Genomic DNA, 25,110 nt, shown 5'->3' on the forward strand with positions numbered 1-25,110 from the left:
CCAGAGCGGTCATAATGGAGCACTCTGGGATAGCTCCCGGAGGCCAATACCATCGAATTGTGTCCACAGTACCCCAAATTCGAGCCGGCAACGTCGATTTAAGCGCTAATCCACTTGTCAGGGGTGGAGTAAGGAAATCGATTTTAAGAGCCCTTTAAGTCGAAATAAAGGGCTTCATTGTGTGGACGGGTGCAGGTTTACATCGATTTAACGCTGCTAAATTCGACCTAAAGTCCTAGTGTAGACCAGAACTTAGTAAGTAATCTAGTCAGATATGCGTTAGATTCTGTTTTGTTTAAATGGCTGATAAAATAAGCTGTGCTGGATGGAATATATATTCCTGTTTTTGTGTCTTTTTGTAACTTAAGGCTTTGCCTAGAGGGATTCTCTATGTTTCGAATCTGATTACCCTGTAAGGTATTTACCACCCTGATTTTACAGAGGTGATTCTTTTACTTTTTCTTCAATTAAAATTCTTCTTTTAAGAACCTAATTGCTTTTTCATTGTTCTTAAGATCCAAGGGTTTGGGTCTGTGTTCACCTATGCAAATTGGTGAGGATTTTTATCAAGCCTTCCCCAGGAAAGGGGATGTAGGGTTTGGGGAGGATTTTGGGGGGCAAGATGTTTCCAAGCGGGCTCTTTCCCTGTTATATATTTGTTAGACGCTTGGTGGTGGCAGCAATAAAGTCCAAGGACAAAAGGTAAAATAGTTTGTACCTTGGGGAAGTTTTAACCTAAGCTGGTAAAAATAAGCTTAGGGGGTTTTCATGCAGGTCCCCACATCTTTACCCTAGAGTTCAGAGCGAGGAAGGAACCTTGACAACTTCTCAAATCAAAAACACAGGAATGGCACTTTAAGAAATGAACCAATAGCCACTCCCGAACCAGGACTGTCAGTCTTCGGCACTAACCAGCTCCACACACTTAGTGATGTGTAGGTCCCTACAGGCTCACAGGTTCAAGAGATTTTGCTGCTCTCTCCGCTGTTCCCCCAGGACGGGCTGGTTGAACATTTTTCTTTTAAACTTTCTTTTTTGTTTCCTGAAAAATGGCTTTTTGACCCAAATGAAAATGTTGGATTTGGGTGACTTTTTTGTGGGGGACAAAATGATTTCTTTTCTTTTCTTTTTTAAATTTTGTGAAACCCAAAACCTGAAACTATTTTGTTTCGTGGAAAACCTGAAAAATGTAGTGAAAATTTTTGAACTAAGTGAAAAAATGTTGGTTTCTTTACCACCTGCACCTCCAGAATTCTCCATCCTGCCAATGACATCAGAGATCCATGCTTCAGCCCCATGCCTAATGCCTGTGGTGTTCTGCTCTGAGGGAGGGACTTCCTCCTGACCCCTTGCTGATCACTTGATGGCCTGGAGCATGATACTTTGGCTAATTCCAGACTGGTTCACCATTTCCTAGACCTAATGTCACCTTAAAATGACTGTATCACATAGTATCAGACATTAGGATAAAAAAGTAGCGTTAGCATCCATTGTTGCTTTGCCTTTAGCCATCTGAGCATCCCAAACCCAGCAGAGACATTTAGGAACCAAAGGAAAAGATCTTTATATGATCAGCATTCTCCCTGCTTGAAACAGCTGCTGTACCACTAGTATTGGCTGGAGCATTTTTTTGTGTGTGTGCTTCAACTGTAATAAAGATTTCAATTATTCATCAGCACAGAAGCTGTTAGACAAATGCCCAGTTATTATTCATCTATAGCTAACTAGCCTCCTGTTTCCTTTAGAGGTATTACAATCCTCTTTGTGTGCCAGAGAACCTGTGCATGGTACAGATCAAAGCAAGATTTGGTGTCCTGCACTTAACTATTAAAAAGTTTGCAAGGTAATGAGTTTGACCCTGGGTTTGAAGAGGTCCAGGAACATATTTCATATTGGAATAACAAATCATTCCTCAAGATAATATTTTGCATTTCTATAACTCCTTCCCTCTGAGGATCTGAAAGCACCTTTAACCTTACAAGACCCCTGTTAGCCAGATAACGATCATCTCCCATTTTACAGCTGGGGAAACTGGGGAACAGAGGGCTGCCCATGTTCACGCTGGAATACCATGGCAGAGAGTGGGATAGAACCCAAACCTGTTAACTCCTAATTCCTTTCTTTATCCAATATAGAATGGTTCATCCCTCTCAGGATGTGGGTGTGTTGCACGCCGAAGAGGAAAGTCAGGGTATATGAATATCAGGAGATGGAGTTGCTGGAGAAACTAGCTCACAGTGAGTTGTGGGAAGAACTGACACGAACATTGTTGACAGTGTAAAACCTGTTCCGGAACAGGAAAAATCACCTCCCCTGCAGTCTTTTATTTTAGTTGGGGCAAGGGACTTAAGGGAACCAACTTTGTATGTCACCGCACACACAAAAAGCAGCAGTGCTGGTTCCATGCAGTTGCACCAGGAACTTCAGGGATTTGTTTGATGTCCGTTTTCAAGATTCCTGAAACATCAGTGTGTGTCTTGTAAATATCATACTGCATATATGTGCATCATTATACACCTGCAGGCCCTGGAGGGATTTGGAACGATGAAGCAGCTGACACCAGGAACAGCAGGGTTTAGCATTCAGAGCGACAAAGGCTTTTACTGTGAGAAAGTGAAATAGGCACAGTCCCAGTCAGTAAGGATGATGCCACTTGGTACACTTGCCGGATTTGGTACATAATCACTCCATAAATACTGACAGAAACTAAACACGCAGCAAAGCCAAGCTCTCCACTGCTGGTGAACAGCCCTTGGGATGTGCTCTCGCAATTGGGCTGGTGTAGTGTGGTCAGTCCTCCAGCTCCCAGCCATGCTGCAGTGGTGCATTGCTGGGTCCGATAACCTTTCTACTCATTCCTCTACCCAGGTGTCTTTGCGGATGCCACCTTCCAGTACGTCAGCAGGGCCGTTTGAGCAGGTGGCTAATAGTGTGAGGGCTCTACTGACTATTTTTTAAGACACTGTATGTTGGCTTTCTGCCAGGGGAAACTGGCAGCAAAAGATCTCACAGTAAGATGGGAAACCTGAGCAATTAAGACAGATATAGGATGTTGGGGTGCAGTGGTTGCCTAAAGATAGGTGCTTATTATATAGACTTAAGAGCCCAAATAAATGGCTGATTTCCAAAAGCACTATGCAACGAGAAGCTCTCGTTGATCTTTGTGGGAGCTGTTGGAGGCTCAGTCCTTTTGAAAGTCAGACCAATTATTTTCATGCCTAAATATGGACTCAGCAACTTAACTTTAGGAACCCACTTTTAAAAAACTTTGCTATAATCTTTTACAGTTTGTGTGTGAATTTTAATGCTGGTGAAAAGCATTTGACTTGACAGCCCGGGGCAATCAAGTCCTCTCTAAGCGGATTAGGTTCATGAGACTTCACGAGAACCTATGCTCAGTTCAGATGCCTTGCTTGCCCTTGTGTATCAGTGTGCAAATAAACTCACATCCAAACACAGTCAAACCAGAATTCCTTTTCGTTTTGATCCAAAACTCAAAATTTGGCTTCTGGGAGTTTGAAAAATTTGCAGCCCTTTTGCTGAACCTGGGCTGACGTTTGTGTTTTTGGGTCAGATTTCAAAGATCCAAGTTTCACCTGGTTGGGGTTTGGTTGTAGACATTTTTCATAATTCTACACTGTCTATCCACAGACTAAACTACGGCTGAGCAAGAATACAGGGCAGTGTGGGGAAAGTTGCATAGCTGCTGCCCATGCTGTCAGTATTTGCTGAGTGGTTAAATAGCAGGACTCCGGGGTGTCAGTCCAGTACCTATCAAATATAGGGAGTTACTTCCTGAAGTCACTGAAGTCAATAACAAAACTCCCCTTCACTTCAGTGGGGCCAGGATTTCACCTAAGTGCTTGGGATTGGTAACGCTGGAACTCTAGCCCTGTCTGGTTTTCCTTGTCTGTGTTCTAGGAGTATCAAGGAAATATTGAGGTTGGAGTGGCTTGGTTTTAGGAAGCGGACACAGGGTGACGCCTGGCTGAACGTATGGAAATCGGCTGCAACTATTTATTCTTGCTGTGTTCTTCCGCTGTAACTTTATGGGTGGATATGGAGAAGGGGCCATTACTGGAGTCTGTTTGGGATGGAGCGAGGAGTGGTGGGATCCTTTGCCTGTCAAAAGTTGTCCCCGACATTCTGTCTAAGGACATGAAGAACTGCCAGAAAGGAAATAGGAAAAAGCCGCTGACGGATGTATAAGCCTTTCCACCTCTGCACAGCTATTGTATAATTGCCCTGTGGTATTCTCTAGCAATAGGGCTGTTCCTAAGTGGGAAAACCATTCGGTTCTTTCAGGCTAGAACCACAATTTCCAGAAAAAGTGCTGCATAATGGAGATTCCATTCCTTCCTTTTAAAAAGGAGGTTGAAATACTGGAGAAATTGCAGAAAAGAGGCACACAAGTGACTTGAGAGTTGGAGAAAATGCCTTACAGTGAGAGACATACAGAGCTCAATTTGTTTAGCTTATCAAAAAGAAGGTTGAGAAGTGACTTGATTACAGTGACTACGTACCTTCACTGGTTACTAAAGGCTCATTAGTCTAGGGAGAAAGACTTAACAAGAACCAATGGCTGGCAATTGAAATTGGAAATTAGCCACAACTTTTTAACAGTGAAGAAACAGATGGACAGAGCCAGAAGAGTACCCAGAAGTCACCTACTCCAGGACAGACCCAACAAAGAAAGTAACAGAACGCCACTAGCCGTCACCTTCAGCCCCCAACTAAAACCTCTCCAGTGCATCATCAAGGATCTACAACCTATCCTGAAGGACGATCCCTCACTCTCCCTGATCTTGGGAGACAGGCCAGTCCTCGCATACAGACAGCCCCCCAACCTGAAGCAAATACTCACCAGCAACTACACACCACACAACAAAAACACCAACCGAGGAACCTATCCTTTCAACAAAGCCTGTTGCCAACTCTGCCCACATATCTATTCAGGGGACACCATCATAGGACTAATCACATCAGCCACACTATCAGAGGCTCGTTCACCTGCACATCTACCAATGTGATATATGCCATCATGTGCCAGCAATGCCCCTCTGCCATGTATATTGGCCAAACTGGACAGTCTCTACGCAAAAGAATAAATGGACACAAATCAGACGTCAAGAATTATAACATTCATAAACCAGTTGGAGAACACTTTAACCTCCCTGGTCATTCAATTTCAGACCTAAAAGTTGCAATTCTCCAGTAAAAAAACTTCAGAAACAGACGCCAATGAGAAACTGCAGAATTGGAATTAATTTGCAAACTGGACACGATTAAATTAGGCTTGAATAAAGACTGGGTGTGGATGGGTCGTTACACAAAGTAAAAACTATTTCCCCATGCTAATTTTCCCCCTACTGTTACTCACACCTTCTTGTCCACTGTTTGAAATGGGCCAGCCTGATTATCACTACAAAAGTTTTTTTTCCTCCTGCTGATAATAGCCCACCTTAATTGATCACTCTCATTACAGTTGGTATGGCAACATGCATTTTTTCATGTTCTCTATGGATATATATCTTCCTACTGTATTTTCCACTGCATACATCTGATGAAGTGGGTTTTAGCCCACGAAAGCTTATGCCCAAATAAATTTGTTAGTCTTTAAGGTGCCACAAGTCCTCCTTGTTTTTTTTAACCAGTGGAAGAAAACACCAGTGGAAGTGGTGGATTCTCCATCTCTGAGCTCTTCAGATTATGACTGGATTCTTCTCTGGAAGATATGCTTTCGCCAAACACAAGTTACCAGGCTCAGTGCAGGGGTAACTGGATGAAATTCAATGGCTATGTGTGATGTTCCCCTCTGGTGTTATCTGGACCGGTGATCTGCTAGATCACTCCAATCCTTAACTTTGGGAGCCAGCCTTACTTTGCACTGCTAGTAAGGAGCAGCAGAGGTGGGTCTTCCAGGTCTGCCTAGAGAGATTGCACGGAAGCAGCCAATCAGAGCCAGCAGACTCAGATAAAGGGAGCTGTGAGGGCTTTTCTTGGCTGGGACTAGAGGGGTGAGGAAGGGGACTTTGTCCAAATGAGTGCAATGGGCTATGTTTACTGGATCTGGGAGTGAGAGTACCTGAGAACTGTAACCCTAAGGTAAGGAAGGGGTAGATGCAAAGAGAATGCAGCAGTAATGAATTAAAGGAGGCTAAATGGTGGCTGTTTGTAGGGTCCCTGGGTTGGATCCTGGAGTAGTGAGTGGGTCTGGGTTCCCTTACTAATAAAGTGGTCTAAGCCCTGAGTAGGGGGCAAGGCTCCTTCAGAAGCCTGAATGAAGGGCTGGATTTAAAGGGCCCAGGTGAGGGCAGACAGGCAGTTTGGTGAGCTCTTTGCTACCCTGGAAGGGATTCCTTTTTTTTTTCTTTTCTTTTTTGGACTCTGTGACTTGGTTGGAGGACTGAGCCACAAAAGACCTGCTCAGTAAGGTCAGCAACCTACAGGGGGTTCCAGGAGCAGGAAAAAAATTGCAGCACCACACTCAGCTAATAGGGGGCACTCTGGAGGTGAGTGGCCCCTGTCACAGATTCTTTCTGTAACTCCCCCAATTCCTTTGTACCAACTTAGTGTCTTTGTCTCACTTTAGACTTAGGGGATGTGAATCCCCTGTTCCTCTGAAATCACAATGAACAATACTTGCCTTGTTAGAGCTGCCTTCCCTTCAGTTACCTGCCTTTGCCCTGATGAACATTGAGAAGGGATAATGTGAAAACATTCCCCATTTAGCAGAGTTTGGCTTCAAATCAATGACCTCAGGCTTATACTGTTTATCAGTCAGTGTTAAATCAATTCTAATTCCTGAACTTTTGTCTTTCTTCCTGTTTCAGCCGTTCTTCCAACTCTTCTACATGCTGGAAAACTTTACACACAGATGTCTGCAGGAGGCAGAAAGATTGATTTGTTCCTGCAGGTTTTGCAACTGATCATATCAGTCATAATGACCTCTATTGTCTTACATGAGGCATTGTGCTTTGTTCTCTTTCAAATGTCGGTTGTAGCTCTTCAGCACGAGAACAGTTGAGTGAGATGAGAAATATGACTGGTCAGTAAGTGTCTTTATATTCAATATGTCTTGGATCAGCTCTCAGCCGGTGTAAATTGGCTTTGCTCAATTGAAATCAATGGTGCTTTGCTGAGTCACCCATGCTGAGGATCAGGGCCAATGTTTTTAAAATAAATTTGCCAAACTGAAATTTAGGCAGAGATTAACTAAATGTGGAGATGCCCAAAATTTGACCTACCATTGTTTGCACAGTTCTTTCATTTGTTATATATATATTTGACAATTAAATTAATGCCTAGCAGAGCAGCCCCATGATAACAAGCCATTGTGTGCTCATGGGTAACATCTCGATAAGAATGATCTGTGTGTGTGGAGGGAGAACTAGTCTGTAAATAAACAGACTATAGTTCCAGCTTCCAAAGGCTTATCCGTTGTGGAAAGCTATTTTTAAAACATATTGACGGTGTTCATTTAAAGGTTTCAGAGTAGCAGCCGTGTTAGTCTGTATTCGCAAAAAGAAAAGGAGGACTTGTTGCACCTTAGAGACTAACCAATTTATATGAGCATAAGCTTTCGTGAGCTACAGCTCACTTCATCGGATGCATTCAGTGGAAAATACAGTGAGGAGATTTATATACACACAGACCATGAAAAAATGGGTGTTTATCATACCCATTGTAAGGACAGTGATCACTTAAGATGAGTTGTTACCAGCAGGAAAGTGGGGTGGAGGGAGAGAAAACCTTTTGAAGTGATAATCAAGGTGGGCCATTTCCAGCACATTTCCAGGAGTTAACAAGAACGTCTGAGGAACAGTGCGGGGGAGGAATAAACAAGGGGAAATAGTTTTACTTTGTATAATGACTCAACCACTCCCAGTCTCTATTCAAGCCTAAGTTAATTGTATCCAATTTGCAAATTAATTCCAATTCAGCAGTCTCTCGTTGGAGTCTGTTTTCAAAGTTTTTTTGTTGAAGAATAGTCACTTTTAGATCAGAAACGGAGTCTCTACGTAAAAGAATAAATGGACACAAATCAGATGTCAAGAATTATAACATTCATAAACCAGTCGGAGAACACTTCAATCTCTCTGGTCTCTCGATTTCTGATCCCACCCCCTTCACCCCCGTTCCTCAGACATTCTTGTTAACTCCTGGAAATGTGCTGGAAATGGCCCACCTTGATTATCACTTCAAAAGGTTTTCTTTCCCGCCACCCTACTCTCCTACTGGTAATAGCTCATCTTAAGTGATCACTCTCCTTACAATGTGTATGATAGACACTCATTTTTTCATGGTCTGTGTGTATATAAATCTCCTCACTGTATTTTCCACTTTATGCATCCGATGAAGTGAGCTGTAGCTCACGAAAGCTTATGCTCAAATAAATTGGTTAGTCTCTAAGGTGCCACAAGTACTCCTGTTCTTTTTGTTCATTTAAAGTAAACAAGGGATGTCACAGCAAGGACAACAAACACTCTGGCAACAAGGGGAAAAAATAGTTGCCTCTTAATTTCACTGATTACTTTCCCTCCGCTAGATCCAGGCTTGTGGCTAGCCAAAGAAATTGGCAGGTGGCAGGTTCCCCAACTCACTCAGCAGTAGCACGTGTATGGCTATGCATACTTGTACGCAGACGTTTCAGTGGGCATTTGACAGCTTGTCATTTAGCATCCAGATGTCTGTTTTTTGTGTGTGTGTGTGGGGGGAAATAACCAACATGTCCTGCACGCAGAAGATGGAAGGAAGAAAGTAATGATTTTGGAGAAGTTCTATGCTCTGTTATACAGGAGGTCAGACTAGTTCTGGGGTGGGCAAACTACGGCCCGCGGGCTGGATCCGGCCCCTCAAGGCTTTGGATCCAGCCCATGGGCTTGCCACCCCCGTGGTGCTGTGGGCCCCGCGCCGCTCCGGGAAGTAGCTGGCACCATGTCCCTGCAGCCCCTAGGGGAGTGGGGGATGTGGTGCCGGCCACTGAGGGAGGGGGGCCAGAGAGCTCTGCATGCTGCTCTTGCCTGTGGGTACCTCCCCCGAAGCTCCCATTGGCTGAGAACGGGGAACCGCGGCCAATGGGCGCTTTGGGGGAGGTACCCACAGGCGTGCGGAGCCCTCTACCCCCTTCCCCCAGGGGCCACAAGGACGCAGTGCCGGCCGCTTCCCGGAGCGGTGCAGGTGCACCCCCTTCCCTGAGCCCCCTCGTACACCCTGCACCCCTCCTCTGCCCCAACCGCTTGCCCAGGGCCCCTTCCTGCACACCGCACCCGCTCCTGCACCCCAACCCCAGCCCTACATTCATGGCCCTGCAAGCAATTTCCCCAGCTCGATGTGTCCCTCGGGCCAAAAAGTTTGCGCACCCTTGGACTAGATGATCACAGTGGTCCCTTCTGGCCTTAGAACTGATGAATGTTGGTGCCTTCCCAGCTTTTGTCTCAATGTAAGAACTTGACTTAACCTGTAGAAAGACAGGAGATCTGGAAAGAACAAAATGTGTTCTCCTCACTGAATATTATTCATTGCCCTGGGCTCAGATGTTTCAAGTTGGATCCTCAGCTGTGCTGGTTCAATATTCAGTGCCTCTGGCCATAGGCAATGCTGGCTCTCTGGCGCTCTTCTCCTGCCTCCCTGGTGATGCACAAGGGCCTCCCGCTCTAAACCCCTCCTGACTTCAGCAGTCTGTAAGAAGCCAGTTCATAGCTGGAGCACAGTGTGAGCAGGCCTCTTCTCCCTCCCCCCCTCCTTATGCTGGGTCTAGGGCTGATAGTGGCATGTGTCTTTTGGAGGCGTTCATGGAATATGCTTAACTTTTTGACCCTCTGTAGTTCTGCATATTGCTGCACCCTAGTAAAAAAAAGTAATGTAATAAAACACTATGAAAAGATACATATTAGACAGCCAAATAGACCCTTAGTGAGGCTCAGTGCTGGGAACGCTACTCTTGAAATTTGTTTGGGCTAGAACTTGATGACACATAGTGGTGACGCAGGGATGATCTGCTTTTAAACAACTCTTAGCTCAAAAGGGAAAATGCATGTGATGGTTCAGCCCTACCATCAGTGAATGCTTGTTTATCTGATGAACAGTAACTCCCCAAATTTGGTATGATTTCCAATTTGTGCACAAGTGGACTACATTAGTGGCAGTACTGATGCCTAGGATAGAAGCAGGCTGGAAGAGTCGTGAGGGTAGGTAGGAACTGAAATAGCATACCCGGCGGTACGTTAGGATTTAGGCATACTGGTAGATGAGTAGGAGTACAGGACTGGGATACGAAATGGTGCTGCAGCACAGGAATGGGATAGTTTTACCAAGGTCTGGGGCATTTTAGTACTGGACTGTTTATGCACCTCACTGGAGAACAGTCATTCACTGACGCGAGTAACGCTGTCTCGTTCTGTGGCTTCCAGCACCTGGGAAAATGTGAGTTCTCTTCTGATTCAATCACACACTTCCTGGGTGGTTTCTTTTTTGGGTCGCTGAGAAGAGCTTTGGGTTTAAAGTTGAAATAAAAATGGCCTGAATCTATATAAACCTCCAAGGAAATAGTTTACTTGGAAGCTGCTGGCTTGTATGCCAAGTCTCCATTTTAAAGCATGTCGGGAAAAATCCCAGTAAGAAATGCTTGTGTCCACATCATAAAAAGCACCCTTATAATTGACAACCTCTCTGGCAGGCTCAATGGACCCACCACAGCTTGGTGGGCATGGAGACTGATTGCCCTTCTCGAGCCTATATGTGTTCCCTCCAGTCAGAGCTGGGCAATGTGTTGTGGGGGTGGAGCTTCCACAGCAGCTGCCCATGTGATTCGTGTTTTGCGAATAAGCAGATGACTTCATAGCCCCAGCTCTCAGGCTGGTACCTTCCACCAGCAGTTTACAGAAGCAAAATAAAGATGTTGAGTGTGTATGCCTTCTCTGGGCTGGGATGCTCAAAGGGAGGTGCACCGAGACCTAGATCCTCAAAGGTAGATAGGTGCCTAGTTCCCATTGAAATCAGTGGGAATTGGGCACCCAACTCTCAGTGAGGCTCTGGGCCTGAGCTCCCTGAGGAAGTGAGAGCTTCCAAAACTTAATCACAATCCCCAAATTGCTGCTCATGCCCCTGTTCCAAATGCTTTCAAACGACAGCCTAAAGGCTGTGTTAATGTGTCAATTAAATTTGCTTCTTGGCTAAAAAGCAAGAAAACAATGCCTGGGGCCAGAAGCATGGAGCAGCCTAGGGAATCTCGCTTTGGCAGGGTCCCTAGCTGCAGAGATGCGTGTGTTTTTTTTTTTTTTTTGCCAAAACTTTTTAAAACCATGTCTATGTAGATAGTTATATGTTGGAGGTCACTCCACACCAGATTAGAATGGTTATGTGGGGTGTATGGGTAACTCTCCGTCTTGAACTACTTCACATCACAAATTTATCTTAACATCTGCTGCCCACCCCAGAAAGCCCAAGGGACAGATGGCTGAATGAACCTGCTGTGACATCAAAGGTAGCAGTTAGCCAGAGAAGCACTTTAAGAACATTCATGAATTACCCGTCAACAGGCATGCAAGCACTATGAGCCCCATTTTACAGACAGTAACTTGTGCTAAGGTCACATGGGCAGTTTGGGGCTGTATCGGAAGGTTGCCCTTTCAAGGAGTCAAATGCCTAGTCTGTGATTGGCTCCATTGAAGGGAATGGGCCAACCCAGGTCTGCCTGGGGCTATCTAGCTGGCTGAGTAGCTGGAAGGCAGTTAAATGAGGTGCACCTGAGCCTACTCAAAGGCTTTGGAGAGATCAGCTGGAAACAAGCTCCTGAGGAGAAAGGATGCTTCTGAGCAGGGACACTCCTAAGGAGCCTTCGCTAGGCAAAAGCTTTCTGGGTAAGGAGACCTGGGAGAGACGCTGAAAAAGCAGGAGAGAGACTGTAGAAGCTCTCCAGGCAGGGAGGCCTGGGAGAGACCCTGAACAAACTGTGGGAGGGGAGGGGGAAAGATTACAGAGCTCTCCAGGAACCGGAGAAGCCTGAGGCCTTACAGCAAAAATTAGAGACCTTTTGTTTTGGGACTTTTAATTTTTATGTGAACTCTGAGTTAAAAGCCTTGACGCCCTTGTACAAGTGCCCCCTTTCAGACGGTTTTCTTGAAGGGATATAGCGGACTATAGAGTGTTTGGCTTTTCCTTGACTGGGCTGTTTATGTTACCTCGTTACCCCATTAAGGAGAATCTGAGGCAGGCTACAGCAGAGTTTCACTGACCTGCAAGGGGATGCTTGTGAGGAGACAGAGCCCCTACTACAGGTTGAGCTAGCAGCAGCACCCACATCTCCTGACTCCCAGTGAGAAGAGTGGCCGCACATTGAGATGAGGGTGACCGTCTGCCCTACAGGGCTGAACTTTGCCTTCATAGTACCCTAGCCTTGATGGACTCAGGGACCAAGAGACTAGATTTGGGAATGGGTTTGCCATGTGGTAAAAGTGTAGGGTATTAGCTGTTATGGTCCTAGGTCAGCTGGCTGCTGTTTTTTGTGCACATCAGCAGTCTGTAGGAGAAATCCGAGTCCCCAGACTGCTTCATTTTCTGTATGACGGTTGAGATGTTTGATAGAAAAAAGCTGCAATGACGATTCCTCATGTTCCTTCAGCCTTTTCCTTCTCTAGCCCTTCTCCAAAGCAGCTTGCACTGCAGCAAAGGAAAACTGGGGTATATACTTTGATCTATGAACAAGCGGGGTGGGATCCATTAGTAAGTAAGAGAACAGAGAGAATGCTCTGAGGGGTTGGATTCAAATTGCAAATCAAAGGAAGCATGAAAGAGCAGACTCTCCCCACATAGGTTTGGCAATGGCAAGCCTGCTGGTTTCTTTTTGTGATTGAAAACTGCTGCTGCATTCTGTGTGTATTCCCTTGGTGGAAAAGCAGTTGCAACACACCGGAACCATAATAGCTTAAAACTGTATCTCGCAACGATCAGCTCAACACAAACTTGGCATTCCCATTTTTATATTACAAATTTTTTTTATTGAGATGATGTAATTACAGGCATTTTTAAAAATTATTTGCAACTCACTGGCCCTGAGAATAGGCGTTTGTTTGTTTTTGTTTTTGTTTTTGTTTTTACATTCATTTGATTCAGTCCCTTAACCCCACACTTTTTTTTTTTTTTAAAAAAGCCCTCAATAAAAACAGAGTAGGATTCATTTAAAAAAATGCATTCTGGATTTGCACATGGTTGCAGTCATATAAAGAGAAATCATGAAGAATGCATGCTCCATATTTATCTGAGATCGGGGATGGTTGCAGTTACTTAGTGTTTATGCAGGTGGCCCTAATAGTGTTTTCTCAATGGATAGTCCTCACAAGATTTGAGACTTTAACTGAGAAAAGGTTTCCTTATTGGCTTACAGATCTGCCATCTGTCCCGCCCAAGCAGCATTGTCCCCCTTCTGTTTGCAGAAGGGTCTGGCTTGTACAGATTTGTAGCAGGGGAGAGGCCCTGTTTAGTCACATTATTTGAAGAAAAGGCCCATCACCCAGTGGTTAAGGGGTTCCTTAAAATCTTTCTCCTTTTTCCAATTTCCTTTTAGGGAGTGGGCAGAAAGTAGGGCTATGTGGCAGTTGGCAAATCCTACACTGGGAATTCAGGGGCTGAGGGAGGTGAAAAGGGCGAAATTTTCCTTGATAGCCACGCTTCCAAAAATGGAAGCCATATGGAGTGTTGGTAAAACACTACTGAACTATCAGTATAAATGGGATATGGATCCCTCTGCAAGACAGGAGGGAATCCATTTCCTACGGTTGCTGTAGAAGTCTTTTTCTAACAAATTGGCCCCCAAGATACTAAGGACTCCTCAAATTCAGATATTGCAAGTCTCTTCGGTCATACGCTCCAGCTCTTGGCACTTGCTCTACCACTCCCTAAACCATTTAGATCTTATCTGAAAAGTTCACTATGCTAAGGGCTTGCTGTGCATCCAAAGACTACTTTCATTCTTACTGGTGTATCTGTGTGGGTCTTCCTTGGCAAAGTTATCCTTCATTAAGGATGTGATGGAGGAAGTGGACTCTGAAAGGGGATGGGTGGGTCACATGCCATAGTTCTGTGGTGAAAGAAAATTCCCAACGTTCACAACACCAGTAAAGGGGTGGAAGGTAAGGAATCCTGAACTCACACCTATTTGTCCCAGGGTGAAATTTCACAGAAGTTTTTGCCTTTGACAATAATTGGTAACTGACACCTGCAGAGACCAAGAAATAATCCAGATTGCAAAATATTTGAGCTATGTTTCCACCAGTAAGGAAACATAGCTCAAATATTTTGCAATCTGGATTATTTCTTGGTCTCTGCAGGTGTCAGTTACCAATTATTGTCAAAGGCAAAAACTTCTCTGTGAAATTTCACCCTGGGACAAATAGGTGTGAGTTCAGGATTCCTTACCTTCCACCCCTTTACCAGCCCCATGATGACATTTCACCATGTTTGCCACCACAAGTGGCAAGGGTGTGAGGACCAAATTGGCAAACTCCTCAGCACATGAATACCAACACTACAAAAAAAGCCCTTTAAATACAAAAGTTGTCCTCCTCCTCCTTCTCCCAACCATGTAGTTGGAGCAGAGGAAATGAACGATGGTCATGGCCAGAGTACCAAGTGATACAAATAGCAAACTTTCTTTCTACCATCTGAAAATAGAAAGAAAACAAGTGAAGAGTAAGGAACTTCCTTTAAATCTGATGCCCTTTTGATGTTTCCCTCTCCATTTCTCAGTCGCAGTCTTCCCCCCCCCCCTTTTTTTTTGTCTTGCGTTTTCTTGGTTAGATGTTTGCCAGCTCTGTGTGCTATGGCTAAAGCCAGAGGGTATTTGCCCTCATAACCTAAGCACAAGCCTGAGCTCCTGAGAAGGGACTGCCACTTGTCTCCTTGAACAGGGTCACGTTTTTTAGCTAAAATCAAACAAAAACAGCTCCCTCTCCCTTCAGTTTCAGGTCCATGGCCACAAAGCCAGAATTTCTCAGCACCTCCCCCTCTGACCCTTTGCGTATTCAAGGGTTTCAGAGCCACCTCAAGGACTGATGGGGTGGTGATCTTCTCTTTTGCTGATATTTGCTGCTGCTGTTCTTTGATGCAGGAAAAAGTCAAATACCCAGCGTGTTGCAATCTGTAAGCACATCCACTAAGAGTATGGAAAAAAACAGTTCATTATGTGGCTGGATAAAGCTTGAGGGGAAGATGTATTGCCAGTCTTTCTTCATGTGAAACCAACTGGGAAGGGTTTGTTCTCATTCCAGGATGTGGCACTCTATGCCCATTTAAAAACCCCTTCACTCTGCCATACGTGACTCAGTGCACCTTGCAGTGAAACTGGACTGCAGTTACTTAAATATACAGGGTACCACACCTAACCAAATGGAAAGCTTTCTGGATAGCAACATTCCTGTTCAATATTTGGTTAAGATCAGGTGTTGTATCTGGGCTTTTTGGTAAGATAGATTTAATGATCCCTTGATTTCTTCCATTTCAGACTCCTATGATCTACAAAAGGGATTTTATTAATGAACAGACACAGGCTTCCTTTCCTTTGGACATCACATGATGCCTGTGCAGAGAAACTCCAATCTCCTTGTCGAAATATTACTTGATCTTCTCCTTTCCCAAATGCATATTTTGCGGCTAGATTTTTTCCTTGACTATCAAGGGATGGCTGATGATGGGTCCATCACTTGTCCTGAAACCACTGATTCTCATCTCTGCAGGGACCAACCAATGTACGATTACAAAGGGAAATAGTTTTTCCAGTCTCCAACATAAAAGTCCATACCGTTGAAAGGACCATTGCTCCTGCTGAGCCCTTCCTTGCCAGCAATCTAGGCAAGGTTCTCTGTTCCACCAGTAGTAGGCAGCAGTCAAAGCTGCTCTTGCCCTAAAGACTGCACACCAAACTGGGACTGCCAAAACCAGAATATCTTAAAATTAAAAGGACAAGAATGCAATGAGGTTGTTTTTTTTTTTTTAAATAAACAATGCTAAAAATGGGTAAGCTGAGAAGTGATCTCTGGCTGGTAGAGCTGCCTTTGGGAGGAGTGGGGTAGGAAGTGGGAGGCACCAAATAACCAGTTTCAGGATACCAGTATAGCTATTTGGTCTCTGGTTGTCTACCACATATCTTCATGCTTCTGATTTCACTTTCTCTCCAGCAGTGCCAGCTGTCCTGGGGAGGCGCCTGAGTATTATAAGCAATTGTATCTTCATCTTTTTCCTTCCCCTTAAGATGTAAAAACAGCCCTTCACCTCTACCCCAAAAACTGCTAGCTGCTGTGGAAATCGCAACAACTTGTAATCACAAATACTTCAACCCTTGCTTTTTGATAGAAGACTTGGACCAGAAAGTCCACAGTGTTTGTCACTTCTATTCAAAATCTTCTTTGCTAGAGACAAAACACAATAGACGGATGCTGGCTTTCGCTCTGTCTCAGGTTTTTCTTGTTTTCCTGCCCCCCCACCCAGCACTTGGATGATTTGGTCCATGTGCCAGCAGTTAATAGCAGCCCATTGCCAGCCCAACATACGCTGGTAAGGTGTCCCAGGCTTGTAGCAAAAGATGACTTTTTTTTTTTCCCCTTCAATTAGCAGGTGGGTGTGTGGATATATGTAAATTTTCTTGGTAGCTTGAGACCTTCCTTGGGCCAACATGAGCAAATGTGATCTCGGCAAACGGAACCAGCAGGGTGACCCCTTCTGTGCCATGGTCACCATAGTTTTGATACCACGTTATGTTGTGAGACTTGCACAGAAAATAATAGCGCACCATTTATTTCCATGGGAAAGCCTTCTTAAAAAGTAAAACCTGGTGTCTTGTCCTATATGAATTAAGAAAAGTCAAACTGCATATTTATTAGGAAAGAATGAAACAAACTAACAGAAGGAAAATAAAAACAAGTCAAGGGAGACTCGTCAGGGGCAACGGAGTAGTGCATGAGTCCAGGCTCTCTCTCCTCCGCCTTGCTGCCGCCACCACCTCTGCCAGTTTTTATTTTTACTAAGGTGCTTTGGGTCCTGCGTGGTCTTCAAGGTAAGCGCTGACCCCATATTCTCCTCCTGTGTTCTTGTTCCCCCTCCCAAACTCCTCCAGCCATCCAGGCAGACATGTCTCCCATGGAGGTGGTGTGTGTTGGTTCCTTCAGCACTCCTCCTCTTGATATATTTGTTCATCCAGTTCCTGGGACTCAAGGTGTTCAAGGCGGTCTGTTCGGCCACTCATAATCTCATCTGGGGTCTTCATGAACCTTCAGAACAAAGTGACAAGTCAATCACTGGCTTTCCCCCCTTAACCCATACTATGAGCCTGTTTCCTTGGCTCCTGAGTATCCCTAATACCCTGCCACAGCATCTCCCTAGTGACTCTGACCCAGATCCTCAAAAGTATTTAGATGCCTAATTTCCACTGAAATCAATGGACATTATCCTCAAAGGTATGTAAGAGTTTCTGTGCTTCCTTCCTAGGTATTTCCCCCCGCCCCCCAGCACGCTAGTGTTTTCTGCATGCCCTGGCAACCCCAGATGCTGATGGGCTTCCCTAGAACACAATCAGAAAAGCATTTTAATTACCCATTGGTTGAAGTACACTATTTGGATACAAAGGCAGGCACACACGAAAACAAGAGGAGAAGCCAACTGTACTGAGTGGGGTGTCTAGCTCCATGCCTACTCTGCTCAGTATCTCAAGAAGGGGGGAGATGGGCATAGCCTCAGACCTCATCTTCCCTCACTGGCCTGCAGCAGTGCATAGGAGTCTCTCACATGGACTCTCACTCAGACCTTCGGTCAAATACACCTGTCGCCAGAGCAGTGAATGGGCTGAGAGCCTAGTGTCTCTCTTAGTGCAAGTAGGGGGGTAGTGGGCTGGGAACAACAGGTATGTATGCAGTGGAGCTGTAATTTCCAGCTCAGGTAGATATCCTTGCCCTAGCTTTGATAGCTGGCATACTAAAAATAACATTGTGGCCCTGGCAGCATGGGTGATAGGACAGGCTAGTTAAGAACCTCCGTATATATGCGGGCAGCTAGCTCACCTCCTCAGCTGCACTGCTGTGGCTACGGTGTTATTTTTTAGCATGGTAGCTTGATCACAACTAGTGTACATGCGTATGCTGGCCTGAGCTTGAAACTACCTCTTCAGTGCAGCGGTATCCAGAGAAAAGCTGTGGGCACACGACAACAGCAGGAACGGGGGGAGGACACATTCTAGTTTTTTAATATCCACTTCAGTTATGACAATCTCTCTACACTTTTTCATGTGTATAGCTATAGATAGGTCTATATAAACATGACATTAAGACTCTGATTTTGCCTTCTGAACTAGATGAAATGGGAAGAGAAAGTGGCCCAGAGATGAGAAAACGCTAGTTTAAGCATAAACCACCCTCCTAATTAATAGCGTTACAAAAGTTGGGACAAATCATGTATGAGGTTTGTCTAGACTGGGTGCAGTGAAACATTTTCCACAGAATGAAACTCCCTTGCAAGTGACTTATTGTCTAACACAGCGCAGCCCCTAATTTATGAATCTGAGGGGTCAGTTTTATTTAACCCCAAATATGTGCTCAGTAGCCTCATCCAGTGAAAACAAAACCAACTGTTGGCAAGCATGTAAAAAATCCTGATCCAGAAAAAATGCCCACTGAAGTTAAAGGAAAAGATGTGATGACTCCTCTCCCTGTGAGATTATAAAACTTGGGCCTTTTATTTTGGGTGCTGGAAAAATCTGGAGTCTCTCAGCAAATGTACACTTGCTACGCCTTCTAATGTGGAATTTTATGTATGCACTAGAAAGAAAACAACAGGACTGATTCAACCCTGTGCTACTCCCATTTTATGCTGGAGTAACTCCACTGTTATGAATTGAGTTACAAAACTGGAGTGGGGAGGTAGTGACGCAGGCCTTATATTTACAAGGAAAACTCACTAAAGACTGGGGCCAGATTCTGCCCTAATTTCTGCCCCATACCAGTCCATTGAGTTTAATGATCTTGCATGAGGGTTAAGTCAAACCAAGATCCTGTATTTTTCCCTCCACCCCAACCCCTCTCACCTTCTGTCTATTCTATCTTCTAAAAGACAGGATTCCACATGTATTTCCAGGTTACAGCAAATTGCACTGCTACACTTTAAGATATTAGTTCTGATGTTTCTTAAATTATTCCAAAAGCACCAGCACCTATTCACAGGGGGTCTTTTATAGCATTTGTAATCTAAATAAATAAAATAGTAAGTAAATGCTGGTGAATTAAGCAAGGCCAAGCATCAGCACAGACCTCTTGTGCTACAGAAAACACTCAGCCCCTCCATTATAGATCTCTTTCTACCGCCATCTTGCCCTCTGTTAGGAACTCTGCATGGTGGTTTTAAGACAACTGCCTGCATGTTATTCACAAAGTCACATTCCCCATTATTTTACATTGATGTGAAAAAAACATGAATGGGGTGACTTTCTACAGCTGCTCTTTTTCTCTTTCAATATTAACAGGGTTAGCTAAAAACATTAATTGTTCATTGGAAAGTTTGCAATTTTAAAAAACTTTCTCATCAGAAATTGAAATGACAATTGATTCCCCCCCCCTTTACTCCCTTTTTTTATTTGTCCTTTTTTATATTAAGAAAAATTACCAAATCAAAAAATGTCCATGAACCTTTTCCCTCAAAAGTGTTTTCAATGTAAATATTTTGACTGGCTCTAGTTATTTCTTTTTCCATACCATGCTAAGAAGCCCCAGACAAAACCCTGTCTTCCAGTTAAAATGAGTGTTAGCTGAGGCCCAGATCCAAAATCCATTGATGTCAAAGGAGAGACTCCAAATGGCTTCAGGGTGCTTTGCATCAGACTCTAAAGTGGGATCAGTTTCCAGTGATCCTGCCTCACTAGATGCAGAGCTCCTCCTAGAGATTGACAAATTACAGACATATACACACTCTACTTCTCTGTTTCCCACTGTCTAGAACAGTGGTTCCCAAACACTGGGATGTATTGCCAATACTGGTACTTCAGGTTTTGTGAATGGCTCACCTAACTTTCCCCTTTCCTCTATGTTGGGTCTCATTCCACGACCACTGCACACCTCCCGTTCCACAGTACATGTTCTAAACCCTGCTGGAGTCCAGGGAACTCCAAACCTCAGCTGAGTGATGACAAGATGGGGGTTTGGAGTAGCTCAAGAGCCAATATGGTGAGCTCAAGAGACGTGGGTTTAAATCAAGCACTGCTGTGACTTAGATTGTGAAACCAAATGGGAGGCGCACAATTGAGGTCTTAAAGCCTGATCCAATGTCCACTAGAGTCAATGGAATGACTCCAGTGAGCACTACATCAGGCTCTTTGTCTGGTGCATTGGTACAGCCCCCCCGAAGGCGTGGGAGGCTCTTTCAGCTTTATATCCATTGACAAGCGTGCTACGCAGCTGGTAGTGGAGTGGCTTTCCCAAAACTTCTTCCTGCCATCCTTGCAAAGAAATCACCTCAAGCAGAGAAGGGGGAAGAAAAGAAGGGGAAGAATTACCTGAACAAAAGCCTTTGTCCTGGCTCCTTCCGGATGATATTTAGTTTGTAGTAGTGGCGTAGGGCTCTGGACATTTTCTCATAAGTCATATTTGTTCTGTTCTGTTTGTTCCAAAAGAAAAGCAGTGAGAGGCAATTCAATACACCCTTCCTAAAGCTTTGGAAACAGCTATAGACATAGCACAGCTAGGTGAAGTGACTATGCTAGTTAAAGAAGCTACCTGCTCTGATCCTCTGCTGTTTGTAGGCCCATCCTGCCTCTCTGGCATTCTATGGTTTTCTTTTCACACCGTGTGATTTGAATGAGGGTGGCTTCCAAAAATGGGGGGAGATTATTTTAAATAGGTCACATCGGTCTGTGCTCAACAAAGGCCTTCATCACCAGAAGAGACTTCAACATGAAAGAGAGTATCACCCCACGTAGGACTTATTTTCAATGAATGACCTTTTGTAAAAGCTTGTAAACAGCTAATGAACTTTATTTGACAGCTCTCCTTCCTGTCAAAGGTGGTGCTCTTCTGGGCTTCCCCTCCATGAATTAGTTAATGTTTACACAGCACTTTGAAGCTCTAGAGCCTGTTTCTCCTCTCATGTTTTCTCTGGTGTAGATCAGGAATAATTCCATTAACATGTACATCTGTTTACATTGCAAAGCCCCTCCCCCCCCCCACGCACACACACTTTGGCACACTGGGAAGCTCTTGCTCAGGAGAGGCCCATAACTGGAACAGTAGGAGGTGCATTGGCAGTGTGTCAGAGGTCCGAAATAAGATATGCTGGCACAGCTGTGTGTGGGAAGCTTGCGCAGTGCTTGCCTGTTCTATGCCTGACGTGAGCGTTTACCATCAGTCTCTTACTTAACTGAGCCGAGATCCCTCACTCTGGTTTTGTTTTCCAAAAGGCCCCCTGCTTGAGAACGAGACCCCTTTTGTTTACCCGTCCCACTGAGAGCTATGGCTGGCTCAGTGATGTTTTAGGGAAGGCTCCAGTGGCAAATGAGAGAGTGAGAATGGCAGTGATCTACCTGGAGAAGCTGGGTTTTGTTCACGCAAGCCCTTCTGCAGCCAGCAGGCTCACATTCTCCAGCAGAAGTGTCTATTCTCCAAAGCCTGCCTATGCTGTAAGGCCAAGATTTTCAAAAGTGGCCTATCAGACAGTGGGTGCTCAATGCGTTCTGAAAATCAGGCCCCTTTAAGGTATCACAAAGTTGGGCACCTAAAACTGAGGCACCCAAATCTCCAGTCACTTCTCTGCAATTGCAGCCTATGTAACAGAAATGTAGCAGTGCACCAACACCAGATTTCTCCTGCTTGGCAGCATTTGCTTTAAATCAGTGGTCTTCAACCTTTTTACCCTCAAGATCACTTTTTGAATGTAAGGGCAACGCAGGATCTGCCCTGCCCCACTCAGTCCATCCCCCCTCTCTCCGTCGCTCGCTCTCCCCCACCCTCACTCACTTTCACCAGGGGGGTTGGGGTTCAGGAGGAAGTGTGTGCTCCAGGCTGGGGCCAATGGGTTTGCAGTGTGGGAGGAGGCTCTGGGCTAAGCCTGGGGCAGGGGTTGAGGTATAGGAGGGGGTGAGGGGTGCAAGCTCTGTGAGGGTGTTTGGGTGCAGGAGAGGGCTCCGGGCTGGGGCGGAGTGTTGGGGTGCAGGAGGGGATGTCTGCTCTGGGAGGGGGGTCAGGGCTCAGGCAGGGGGTTGGGGTACAGGAGAGATTATGGGGTGCTGGCTCTGGGAGGGGGGTCAGAGGGTTGGGGTGCAGGAGGGGGTTTGGGGTGCTAGTTCTGGGAGGGGGCTTAGGGCTGGGGCAGGGACTTGGGGTTCAGGAGGGGGTTGGGGTGCAGAAGGGGGTATGGGGTGCTGACTCTGGGAGGGGGCTCACGGCTGTGGGTTGGGATGTGGCCTCCTGCTGGGTGGCACTTACCGCAGGCAGCTCCCGGGTGGTGGTGCAGCGAGGCTAAAGCAGGCTCCTTGCCTGCCCCGGCCCCACACTGCTCCCGGAAGGGGCCAACATGTCTCTACAGCCCCAGGGAGGGCGGACAGTGGGGATGTAGCTCTGCGCGCTGCCCTTCTCTGCAGACACTGCCCCCAAAGCTCCCATTGGCCACAGTTCCCCATTCCCAGCCAATGGGAGCTGCGGAGGCGATGCTTGCAGGCAGGAGCAGGGTGCGGAGACCCCTGCCCCTCCTTCCCCCCCCAAGTAGAGATTTCTATTAAATTGTTACCCTATGGTTTTCCTAAGAAAGCTCAATACCAGAGACATTATGGCCCCTTCCAGTCACCATGCTAGCTAGCCTGAGCACCCAGTAGCATGAGACCTAAGGAGACAGGAGATACCCTCAGAGAGCAGAACTATTACAACCTGTATCCATATCATTTTCTGGCTAAATGTCTTTATCCACAAACTACCAGGCTCTTTATATAATGCCTGGCTTTCTGTGGTCCCTGCTGATGAAGGTTGGATGCTTTAGATATGCAAAGTGATACAAATAGAATGAAAGATTAAACCTTTCCATAAGTATTTTACTTTCTGTTTCTCTCTTTAATGTTTCTGGATGAACTCCAGAATGTTACAAATGGCAACATTCCCTGGGAGGAAAACCCCACTGCTCTTTACCTTGTGGTTTCCCCACAGCCGGGCCAGCCCGTTGGGATCCACTATCCGAAATATTTTGGATTCCTTGTCCTCCCATCGGATGAAGTTTTCGTACCGGCTGTCAGAAAGCAGCTGATAGACGTAATCCCAAAGCAGCCTGCAGTCTGTGAAGAGAAGGGCAAGAAAACATCATTCAAATACTTCTAACAGGGATGAATTTTGGGAGCTAGCAGATCAGCTTGCAGTGAAAAGACGGTGACCTCAGTTATGGCTTCATTTCTCAGCCTTAGATGCCCTTAGGATGAAGCAAGCCAGTAGCAACCTGCAGTAAAGGCCTGGGATAGACGCTTTTGCCACTGGTGAGACTCTCTTGCCGATCAATAATGATTGACAGTCATTACCAGCTCACAGCCTGTGTGAAATGAGAGCCTGGTCTCAGTCCTATTTCACATAGAGAAGTACCCGTACAACAATAACCACTCACACAATTAGCCTTAACTGACTCCTTTGTTGGCTGTCTCTTTAGAGAAGCCAAGGAACCTGCAGCCCTGGAGACTAAACTGTCTCCCTGCTCCGGGTGGTCACTGCAGGTCAGTGCTAAAGCACACTGGTAGAAGCGTGCACGGTATACCTTTCCTATATAACAGAAGGTTTTGGTGTTCTATATTATGAAAGCTGACACCTTTCACCAGTTCTAAATGTGCTTTTTAAAAAAACAAGCAACTGGAAAGAAAACCAAAGTACTATAATTATGTGAGATCTAGCAAGAGGTTAAATATCTTCTATTTGGACAATTGAATTAAAATTCCCTCCTGGCAAACACTCCTTAGGTCACTAACAGATATTCAGGTTTTAGCTTGATGTTTTGAGGCAGTCTCTTGTGGCAGAAGATGCCAAGAGGCTGAGCTGCTCCCCCTTGTTCCTTGAGATGTGTATGTGGCACACACGTACAGCATGATAACAAGCAACTGTGAATTATGGATTCACAGTTCCCTGGATGGTCCTGCTGATATATCACAAACCACAAGAGTGCAGGCAGAACCCGAAGATGGCCTCATATTTGCCTTTTATCATGAAGGCAAAAGAAAAGCACGTCTTCACCAACAAACCAATGAGAGACAACATGGCCAAATGGCTAAAACATAGAGTGAGGCATCAAGAGAGCTGCGTTCTAGACCCAGTGCTACCAGTAGCTCATTTCAGCATGTCACTCTGCTCCTCTTTGCCTTGGTTACTTTCACCATCTGTTAAAATGGGGATGACGATCATAATATGTAGAGCGGGAGAACTTAAAATGGGGGCATTACTAATACATGTGAGTTATGTTAAAATGTCTAGAGGTATTTTAGTAGTATTTCCCATTTTAGAAATGTAGGGAACATCTCCGAAACCTGTACTAGCTCTAAAACTGGAATTAACGTTGCTGGTGCACCCTCTGTAACCTGCCTCATAGGGGATGCTGTGAGGAACAAAGCCATGCACTCAGAACTAGCTACGTTTCACACAAATGGCAGCTGCTACTTAGTAAAACTAGTCCCCACAAGCACAGCACCTTGGTGCGCCTCTCTCTTCACTAAATACAGCATTCAATTCAAGGTCTGTCTGCCCTCCATGGGATTAGCCCTGCCTGAGAGGTTGACTCTCCTTCTGTGACCATGCCTTCCAGAACTGGTATTTAGCACTAGAACGAATCAACCTAGCATGCTGACTGCTACAACGAGGCTTGTAAATGTGGGGCAGAGGTGGTTGAAAATTTTCCATCCAAGGTTTTTTTGTGGGTGGAAAATAGCTTTTTAAAAAAATATGATTAATTTTTATTAGCAGAAAACTCTTCATTCCATTTGAAATTTTCTGGTGTTTGATTAAAAACCATAATTCCATTTTTCATTAAAAACTGGAGTATTTTTCCAGAAAATTTCAGAGGGAAAAAAACCCTAAAGGGTTTTTCCTAATTTCCCACACAGAGCAACTAGCACGCTCTGTTTTG

At 45.2% G+C, this 25,110-nt stretch overlaps 1 protein-coding gene across 3 annotated transcripts in view; it reads right to left on the reverse strand.

The window, feature by feature from the left end:
* Positions 1-14,755: 14,755 nt before the first annotated feature.
* The window catches only part of ETV6 (ETS variant transcription factor 6), a 165,180-nt gene continuing 154,825 nt past the window's right edge, over positions 14,756-25,110 (reverse strand). For all 3 annotated transcript variants that reach the window (XM_075121115.1, XM_048824535.2, XM_048824524.2), the window contains 3 exons: positions 23,145-23,287; positions 20,528-20,628; positions 14,756-17,261 (listed from right to left, as the gene is read on the reverse strand). In XM_075121115.1, coding sequence (XP_074977216.1) covers positions 17,156-17,261; positions 20,528-20,628; positions 23,145-23,287 — 350 coding nt within the window. In that variant the 3' untranslated portion in view covers positions 14,756-17,155. The remainder of the gene's footprint in view (positions 17,262-20,527; positions 20,629-23,144; positions 23,288-25,110) is intronic.

Source organism: Caretta caretta, chromosome 1 (assembly GCF_965140235.1).
Source record: "Caretta caretta isolate rCarCar2 chromosome 1, rCarCar1.hap1, whole genome shotgun sequence".
NCBI classification, from domain to species: domain Eukaryota; kingdom Metazoa; phylum Chordata; order Testudines; family Cheloniidae; genus Caretta; species Caretta caretta.